At 42.3% G+C, this 10503-nt stretch overlaps 1 protein-coding gene across 1 annotated transcript; it reads left to right on the top strand.

Moving 5' to 3' along the window:
- Positions 1 to 403: 403 nt before the first annotated feature.
- Positions 404 to 5301, top strand: IFNG (interferon gamma). Its single transcript, XM_060628556.2, has 4 exons — positions 404 to 617; positions 1837 to 1905; positions 2001 to 2186; positions 4673 to 5301. Exons 1-4 carry the CDS (start codon positions 504 to 506, stop codon positions 4805 to 4807), a joined length of 504 nt encoding a protein of 167 aa, XP_060484539.1. The 5' UTR covers positions 404 to 503; the 3' UTR covers positions 4808 to 5301.
- The last annotated feature ends 5202 nt before the right edge of the window (positions 5302 to 10503 follow it).

Here is a 10503-nt window from a genome sequence, read left to right as displayed (position 1 = left end):
TTTACTTCCTCCCGACCACAAACAAACGATCCATGTGCTTAGTGGATGAAAACTCCACATTTTACAAGGGGAAAGGATGGAGGTGCAAAAAAATTTCCAATCCCTGAATGGTGTGAAGTAAAAGTGCTTTCAAAGGATCCCACAAGAATGGTACAGGTGGGCATAATGGGTCTGTCTCATCGTCAAAAGACCCAGAGAGTTGAAAGGAAACTCTAACTACAACACCAAAATGCCACAAAACCATAGTTATTAATACAAACTAGCATCTCTGCCTATCTGTCACCATCTCATCTGAAAAAAAAAAAAAAAAAACTTGTGAAAATACGTAATCCTGAGGACTTCAGCTAGGTATAAATACCAGCAGCAAAAGGAGATGTAGTACATTTTTCTGATTGTCTGCTGGTCGGCTATTAGAAAAGAAAGATCGGCTAAATCCTTCGGACCTGATCAACTTCATCCCGGAGCTACTGATTTCAACTACTTCGGCCCAACTCTCCGAAACGATGAATTACACAAGTTTTATTTTCGCTTTTCAGCTTTGCATAATTTTGTGTTCTTCTGGTTGTTACTGTCAGGCCATGTTTTTTAAAGAAATAGAAGAGCTAAAGGGATATTTTGTAAGTATGACTTTTTAGTAACACTCGCTGTGGTTGAGATGAATGCATGTTGACTTGGAGTTGTGTCTATGATAGATTGCCATGTCTAGGCCATAGTCATCTTGAGGAGACTTGGTGTAATGTTGCCTGTTTACCAGATGCGTTGTTTAACTACATGATCTAGATGTCGTTTTTACCCTCTGCTCAACTTGCTATAGAGATTTAGGGGGCATTCATCAATCTTCCAGAAGATGGGAATTATATGGGTATAAAGGACAGTGATGTCGATAATTTTGTGGTGAGAATCTATTAGATTGTGATGTTGGGTAGTGTGCCTATTGAAACAATGACTAGCCATCTTAGATGATCAGAGTACGCTGAAAAATCAGGAATGATGGTAGCAATGGAAGGTCAGGGTTAGCATGAAGAATGGTAATCTGACATAATTAGTGAAAGAATGTGAGGTCCTTAAGTTCGGGCTTAAAAAAAGATTACAAGTGTTTTGCTCCAAAAAATGGTTTCAAAGTTCTACTGCCGCGTCTAGATGATCTAGGAATTATTCTTGAACTCAGTCACTCGCTGAGATTTTGTAGGAGTTATAATCTGGCTCCTATTAAAAAGGTTTTCATTTTGTTTTATGAGCTTTTTAAAATTTTATTTATGGTTAATTAAAATAGTTTTTACATTTCAAAAATTTTGTTATTGGTCCAAAATGTAGCTATTATAACTGTAGCTGGTATACTTAATATTCAAGCATTCACAGGCTATTTATTCTCACATCGTCAAATCAAATCTCTGTCTCACACACACACACATTTGTAACTATCTTTTAAAGCTGACATAATGCCACATAGGAGGGCACAGGTAGATGTTATGAAGACCAGTACCATAGGGGGGCAGTATTTTATAGTGATATGATTTGGCTGAATTTTTTTTTTTTTTTTTTTTTTTTTTTTTTTTTTTTAACTAGGCTTGAAAATACTTTCTTTTCCTTACTAAAATTATTTGGGATAATTGAAGTATCACTGGCCTTCTGGAGTTCATTTGTAATATTGCAGTTTAAGAGTATACTAGAAAATAAGAAAGCTAAAATAGCATGATGGTGTTTGGCTATATCCAACACAACAGCTTTAATAGCGTTGAAAAGAAAATCAGCGAATATTGGCAGCACTAAAACTTGAAGTGCAGTTTTGGGGAAATTAATGGACTAATTGTAAACCATGTTTCTTTCTTTTTTTAGAATGCAAGTAATCCAGATGTAGCAGATGGTGGGTCGCTTTTCGTAGACATTTTGAAGAACTGGAAAGAGGTAAGCTGGGTATTTCCATTTGGCTGATTTTCTTGTTGCTTATTTTCTGATGCATAAATTCACATCGACCTCTCTTTGTGATCTTTTCTTCCAAGGAGAGTGATAAAACAATAATTCAAAGCCAAATTGTCTCCTTCTACTTGAAAATGTTTGAAAACCTGAAAGATGATGACCAGCGCATTCAAAGGAACATGGACACCATCAAGGAAGACATGCTTGATAAGTTGTTAAATACCAGCTCCAGTAAACGGGATGACTTCCTCAAGCTGATTCAAATCCCTGTGAGTTGATCTTAATTCTTTCTTTGGTTTCATTACAGAGGATCTTTCAAAATACCTAATTTCCAGAAAGCTGATCAGCTACTGGGTACAGTTGGTAAAACTGTGAAATGAACCCATGGTCCAAACTCCTCCTTAGTAATTCCATTTGTGCTTTGGGGTAATTTTGCTAAGCCTGTACGGAAATCATTTAATTTTGTGATTTGGGGAAATGCTGGCATTGTCTCTGTAGAGCAAAGGCAGGTGAACGGACAAATCCAGTGAGGAGGAAACAGTGAAGGAGTCGAGGGGAGTATTGAGAAGCACTTCTCTCATCGCCCCTTTTTTTGTGTGAGGGAAATTCTCTTGCTTTGGCTGGGAGGCTGCAGGTCTTAATGGAGAGTGCAGTGGGGAGTAGGGGGTGGGAATGGAGAAGATTTGTGCCCTCCTCCCAGCTTGGCCACCAAGGAACCACGTGACTTCAGATGAATCACAGGCCTGACTGGTGCTCACTTTCCTCATCCTACAGAGAGCCTTTTGGGCTCACTCTAATTTCTATGGTCTCCTTTGCTCTAAAACTGTATAATCACATGAATATAAAAAAGGGAATGAGATAGCAAAAACTATGGCCTTTGAAAAGGCACTAGGTGCATTCCCCTGCCAGGCTCTGGTCAACCCCTCATATTGTGCAGCCCAAGTAGCGGTAAGAAAGTGTTTTTGTTTTCAGAGAAGAAAATAGAATTTATATCTTATGAAAAAATTGTTCTATCAACTTTTGGATGCTAAACCGTCTCAGCTGGAGACATCCGTCAGTTCCCAAGCCTTACCTGACGAAATTGCCTTGAGTCTTAAAGTTATGGCTTCTAGAAGCTGAAAGATAACTTTGAAGCATAAAGACGAATCACATTTTCCAAAATTTTATCTAGGAGACAAAGGCCTCCTGATTCCTCTGGGTGTGGCTTTGATGTAACAGATGTGAATGAGAAAGGGAGGGGTCCGGTGATGACTTACCCTCTCAGGATTTGGCAGCTGTCACTCTTCCTGGGCCTGCCTCTCACTTCTCTCAGATAAGCCCTCTCAGATAAGTGCTTGTTCTTCAGGATCTCTCTAGTCTCAAGGTGGTACAAAAGTGGTTTGGAACATTATCAGACCATTACTCTTGTCCACTGACAGTGTTTTCCAATGTTCAGTGGATCTCCTCCGGCCACATGCTAGAGCCTGAAAAAGTCCTCATTCCCGACCCAGTGCTGCCCCTGGCTTACTGTTCAGTCCTGGGTGGATCTCTTAGTTTCTTGGTGATACTTTGAACACCGGAAAGTAAAACTTATCACTTGCAAACGCAGCTCACAGAAACTTTTTTCTACTCTGCTGTAACTGGGCCTTGAAACAAAATCTGTGGGTCCCGTCCTTCCCAGAAGCTCCAAGCCTCCTGCTTCATGATGGGCGATTTTGAGTGAGCTGTCAACAATTGCGTCCTCTTGCTCCACTGCTAACATATTTAAGAATGCTATGTTTTTTAATAACTAGTTCTGAAGCCTAGATCCCCCTAGTTATTCTCAGAAATGTAGCAAGGTGGCCATAGTGTTTCCAGTATTAGAAAGAAAAATCGTGGCAGAGCCAAGATGAAAGTAAATGCTCCCTATTTTATTAAACATGAATCCACCTAAATGGTCCTGTAGGTTAGAGGAAGGAAATAGTTCAGTTTGCCAGGATAGAAAGGTGCAGGGAAATTTGCTGCAATTCCTAATTTTAAACGTTCATACCAGTCATTGATGACTGCCATGTAAATATGATTAGTGTCTATTTTTAATCCCACTGTGGAAGTGATGAGAGCTAATTTGGGGGAGATGAAACATTACAGTCTTCATCTGTCCTAGACTTGGTGTTTGCAAAGTACTGAGCCTGTATTCATGGTTCTCAAACTTTGGTAACAGAGGGACCACACAACTTCCTGGATCTTCTCTGACTTCATGTATCTGGGTCTCTGAGTTCTTCATTAGGTCTCCAGGTTGTTCTACTACATGCCAAAGGTGAGGACCATTGACCCATAGTAACTTATTTGATTAATCAAAGACTAATTAAAGTCCAAGGTGGGTAGAATCGGTAGAGAGCCTAGAGGTGATTGCAATAATCTCCTCGTTGTTTCGATGAGAAAACAGAGGTTCAGAGAGGTTAAGTGACTGGTTCAAAGTCACAGTTATTGCACACACACGATCCAAACCCACACTTTTTATCACTCCACCTCAAGGCTCTTTTCGCTATATAATTTCGGGAATTCTCTAGCAGTAAATTTAAGGATGTGTCATGTACCCCATCATATTACAGCACAACTGGCAATTTAATTACAGTTTTAGTCTTAAGTGAAGAAACCATCATTGTATATTAAGGTAATCAATTGACAATGAAAATCATTTTTTTGAAGGAGTAATTCCATTTTCCTGATAGTAATAGCAGAATATCCTGATGGCTTGTATGCCTGATATTAATTTTGCTGCTTTCTTTTCCAACAGGTGAATGATCTGCAGGTCCAGCGCAAAGCAATAAATGAACTCTTCAAAGTGATGAACGATCTCTCACCAAGATCTAACCTGAGGAAGCGGAAAAGGAGTCAGAATCTGTTTCGAGGCCGTAGAGCATCGAAATAATGGTCATCCTGCCTACAATATTTGAATTTTTAAATCTAAATCTATTTATTAATATTTAATATTTTACATTATTTATATGAAGAATATATTTTTAGACTCATCAATCAAAGTATTTATAATAGCAACTTTTATGTAATTAAAGTGACTATTAATATATATATTATTTATAATTCCTGTGTCCTGTGACTGTTTCACTCAGCCCTCTCCCCTTCTTTTTCCTGACTAACTAGGCAAGATTATGTGATTTCAAGGCTAAATCTCAGGGACCAACGAGGCAGCCAATTTAAATAAGACTCTGTGGGTTGTGCATTTATTTCACTTGATGATACAATGAACACTTATGAATGAAATGATGCCATCCAGTGGCTGCCTATTTGGAAACATGTCTGTGTTATGAGCCACTGCTCTAATGGCATGTCAGACAGCACTTGAATGTGTCAGGCGATATGACTTGTCTCCTGATTAAGAAAATAGCATTTCTTTTCATGCCTGGTGTTTCAACGTTTTTTTTTTTTTTTTTATTTTTTTTTTATTTTTTTTTATTTTTGGGACAGAGAGAGACAGAGCATGAACGGGGGAGGGGCAGAGAGAGAGGGAGACACAGAATCGGAAACAGGCTCCAGGCTCCGAGCCATCAGCCCAGAGCCTGACGCGGGGCTCGAACTCACGGACCGTGAGATCGTGACCTGGCTGAAGTCGGACGCTTAACCGACTGCGCCACCCAGGCGCCCCTAATGCCTGGTGTTTCAGAATATCACTGACAACTATGACTGTACCCAAATGGAAAGCAATTAATTTGTTTAGTTTATGAATATTTAATATATATGAATAAAGTATAATTTCATAACTCTTCATGCTCTGTCAGACTTTGTCTAAGTGAGGACTGGGGTAAATGAACTATACTCTAAGGAGTTAGTAGGAAGAAAGTCATTTTTTAGCTGTGGAAACCTTAGAGTGGAGTTTAGCCCCAAATGTGCTGTTTCTCTCCACTGGCAATTTGTTGGTTTCCACTGTTCCATGTGGCAGCTGTTTGAGTTATCTTTCCAAAATAGAATTTAATTACATTACCATTTACTTTGGAGCTTCTGCCATGGAAAGTAGTCCAAATTGTTTAGCTTGGCACACAAAGATTTATTTCTACACCTTCGTCAACTCCCGACGGCATCCTTTATCTAGGCCTCCCCCATCTCCGCTGTCCACCTTGGGCAAACACCACCGGCTATGGAATAGTGAGTGTGAGCTCTAAGTCGAGGGGTCTGGATTGGAATCTTGGTCCTGCCATTACAAGTCGTGTGACTTTTAATGAATTCTAAGCGCCAGTTTCCTTATGTGGGAAAGAAGAATAATTGGGCCTTCCTCATAATCCTGTGGTGAAAGTTCATTCTTTCACTCAAGAAATATTTATTGGAGCAACTACTATGGGTCTGGTGATGTTCTAGAGACTTAAGTCACCATCATGAACAAAACAGACAAAAATTCCTGCCCTTGAAGAATTTCAAATTTAGCAAGGGGGAGACAGATCATAAACCAAATACATAATATGTTAGTAAATTGCATACTATATTAGAAGGTGTTAGGTGCTGTGCAAAAAGGGTACGGCAGGATGGGGGAAGTGGGAAAACTTTAATTACAGCTGAGTGGGTGGGCTAAAGGGTTAAATGGAGTGGTTAGAATTGGCTTCATTGAAGAGACGACTTTGAGGAAGCACTTGTAAGAGGCAAGGGAGGTAGCCATTCAGATTCCAGGCAAGGGGAATATCCTTACAAAGGCTCTAACATGGAGATTTGTCTTGCATGATAAGAGAAAAGGCTAGATCTGTCTGGAGTTGAGAGAGAAGTCTGGACAGTTGATATACATTTGGGAGCTGAGGCATATAGAAGGTATTTAAAGACCTAATACCAGGTGAACTTGTGAAGTTCATGAGTTTACAGAGTGAAGAGAAGGAGCTCAAGGATTGAGTCTCCAGGCATGCCATCATTAAGAGGCTAAAGAGAGGGGTGCCTGGTGGCTCAGTTTGTTAAGTGTCCGATTTCAGCTCAGGTCATGATCTCACGGTTCATGAGTTTGAGCCCTGCATCGGCTCTGTGCTGACAGCTCAGAGCCTGGAGTCTGCTTTGGATTGTGTGTGTGTGTCTCTCTCTGCCCCTCCCCTGCTCATGCCCCGTCTCTCTCTCTCTCAAAAATAAATATTAGAAAAAGAGAGAGAGAGAGAGACTAAGGAGAGCCCAGCAAGGGAGACTGAAAAGAAATGACCAGTGAAATAAGAGGACAACCTAAAAAGTGAGAGAGACACCCTGAAAGCCAAGTGAAGAAAGGGTTTCAGGAATAAACTGTGTCAAGTGTAGATAGGTCTATTTAGATGAAGCTGAGAAGTGACCCCTGGATTTAGCAACACGGAGATATTGGACAAGAGCAATTCTGATGTAGGGTAAGATTGAAAGCCTGATTGCAATAGGATTAAGAGAGACACTAGAGACAACAAATCTGGATAAATCTTCTTAGAAGTTTTGCTGGAAGAAGAGCAAAGAAAAAGGTAGTTGTCAAGATATGGGAGATGAAAAGAAGTTGTACATTTTTTGGTTGTTGCTTTTGATGGGAGAAGAAACAGCATGTTTATGTATTAATGGAAATAATCTAACTATGGAAAAAATAATAGATGATGTAGGAGAGATGGGGAGAATGTCAGAGTGGCTTCATGAGTATATAAGAGAGGTCAACTGTGGACACAGGAGGAATTGGCTTTAAGCAGGTGCATAGAAAGTTTATCATTATTAATAGGTTAGAAGGTAGATTATGTGGTTGCTAATGTTAGCAAGTGGTTAAATGTGATGGTGAGAAGTTGGAGAAGTTTTAACTATTTGTTTAAAGTTTTTTCAGTGAAATAGGAGACCAAAGTTCACAGAGGAAGTGTTGGAGGCTTGGGAGGAGCAGAAGAATGAAAAGATCACGGGAGTGCAATGTGGATTGTCAGGCAGCTTTAAGGGCTCACTTGAGGTCCACAATCATGAAGTTAAGGGACACCAGTTAGTGTAACTGAGTGGTTTTCTCCATCTATATAGAGTTGTTGGTGAAAATACAGAGTAGTCAGAGAGTTACATTTAGTAGACTTTAATTTGGCCAAGGAAGTAGGACAGAGGAAGACAGGACAAGGAGGTTATGGGGATAAATTGGCAATAAACTCTGAGCTGATTAAAGACGGGAAGGAATATATCCAAGGTGAAATAGGGTAAAGAAATAGAAGAAAGGATATTTGCCCCACCTCCAGGCCCAAAAGATGAGAGAAAACCAGCCACCATTTGAAGGGGACAAAGGTGAAGGTGTGCCCTTAGGAGAGAATCAGTTTATGTTTTCAGTATGAGGAAGTTGAGGTGTAATGGATTTAGTTAGTTCTGAACTGTGAATTCCAGAAGACCCAGTGAGTAGGGGTAGGATAGGAGGTCATAAAAGAGAATGTACATAAGGATGTGTTCTGAGTCTTGGACTTCTTATGATCACTGACATAAACAAACATAATGGGTATAATGAGATCAGTTCTGCTGGCTTTGGGGCATATAGTGGTGGCAAGATTGTGAGTGTCAAGGACAGAAAAGGATAGGTTCCTGGAGCTTCCTTCTTAACTATTTAGCTTAACCCTTTCATAAAAGCACCCAGGGGTGCCTGGGTGGCTCAGTTGGTTAAGCGTCTGACTTCGGCTCAGGTCATGATCTCACAGTTCATGAATTCCAGCCCCGCATCGGTCTCTGTGCTGACGGCTCAGAGCCTGGAGCCTGCTTTGGATTCTGTGTCTCCTTCTCTCTCTGCCCCTCCCCTGTTCATGCTCTGTCTCTCTCTGTCTCAAAAATAAATAAAACAGAGCTTTCGGGGAAGATGGCGGCGTAGGAGGACGCTGGGCTCACCGCGCGTCCTGCTGATCACTTAGATTCCACCTACACCTGCCTAAATAACCCAGAAAACCGCCAGAGGATTAGCAGAACGGAGTCTCCGGAGCCAAGCGCAGACGAGAGGCCCACGGAAGAGGGTAGGAAGGGCGGCGAGGCGGTGCGCGCTCCACGGACTGGCGGGAGGGAGCCGGGGCGGAGGGGCGGCTCGCCGGCCAAGCAGAGCCCCCGAGTCTGGCTGGCAAAAGCGGAGGGGCCGGACGGACTGTGTTCTGACAGCAAGCGCGACTTAGCGTCTGGGAGGTCATAAGTTAACAGCTCTGCTCAGAAAGCGGGAAGGCTGGAGGACAAAGGGAGGGAGAGCTGCTGAGCCCTCGGACGACAGAGCTCAGTTTGGTGGGGAACAAAGGCACTCGCCAGCGCCATCTCCCCCGCCCATCCCCCAGCCAAAATCCCAAAGGGAACCAGTTCCTGCCAGGGAACTTGCTCGCTCCGCGCAAACACCCAACTCTGTGCTCCTGCGGAGCCAAACCTCCGGCAGCGGATCTGACTCCCTCGCTGCCACAGGGCCCCTCCTGAAGTGGATCACCTAAGGAGAAGCGAGCTAAGCCTGCCCCTCCAGCCCCCGTGCACCTTGCCTACCCACCCCAGCTAATACGCCAGATCCCCAGCACCACAAGCCTGGCAGTGTGCAAGTAGCCCAGACGGGCCACGCCACCCCACAGTGAATCCCGCCCTAGGAGAGGGGAAGAGAAGGCACACACCAGTCTGACTGTGGCCCCAGCGGTGGGCTGGGGGCAGACATCAGGTCGGACTGCGGCCCCGCCCACCAACTCCAGTTATACACCACAGCACAGGGGAAGTGCCCTGCAGGTCCTCACCACTCCAGGGACTATCCAAAATGACCAAACGGAAGAATTCCCCTCAGAAGAATCTCCAGGAAATAACAACAGCTAATGAACTGATCAAAAAGGATTTAAATAATATAACAGAAAGTGAATTTAGAATAATAGTCATAAAATTAATCCCTGGGCTTGAAAATAGTATAGAGGACAGCAGAGAATCTCTTGCCACAGAGATCAAGGGACTAAGGAACAGTCATGAGGAGCCGAAAAGCGCTTTAAACGAAATGCAAAACAAAATGGAAACAACGACAGCTCGGACTGAAGAGGCAGAGGAGAGAATAGGTGAACTAGAAGATAAAGTTATGGAGAAAGAGGAAGCTGAGAGAAAGAGAGATAAAAAAATCCAGGAGTATGAGGGGAAAATTAGAGAACTAAGTGATACACTAAAAAGAAATAATATACGCATAATTGGTATCCCAGAGGAGGAAGAGAGAGGGAAAGGTGCTGAAGGGGTACTTGAAGAAATTATAGCTGAGAACTTCCCTGACCTGGGGAAGGAAAAAGGCATTGAAATACAAGAGGCACAGAGAACCCCCTTCAGACGTAACTTGAATCGATCTTCTGCACGACGTATCATAGTGAAACTGGCAAAATACAAGGATAAAGAGAAAATTCTGAAAGCAGCAAGGGATAAACGTGCCCTCACATATAAAGGGAGACCTATAAGACTCGTGACTGATCTCTCTTTTGAAACATGGCAGGCCAGAAAGGCTTGGCACGAGATCTTCAGTGTGCTAAACAGAAAAAATATGCAGCCGAGAATCCTTTATCCAGCAAGTCTGTCATTTAGAATAGAAGGAGAGATAAAGGTCTTCCCAAACAAACAAAAACTGAAGGAATTTGTCACCACGAAACCAGCCCTACAAGAGATCCTAAGGGGGATCCTGTGAGACAAAGTACCAGAGACATCACT

Source organism: Panthera onca, chromosome B4, assembly GCF_046562875.1.
Source record: "Panthera onca isolate mPanOnc1 chromosome B4, mPanOnc1 haplotype 2, whole genome shotgun sequence".
NCBI lineage: Eukaryota > Metazoa > Chordata > Mammalia > Carnivora > Felidae > Panthera > Panthera onca.
The sequence above is the reverse complement of the archived record's forward strand: the minus strand, read 5'-3'. Positions and strand labels throughout refer to the sequence as shown.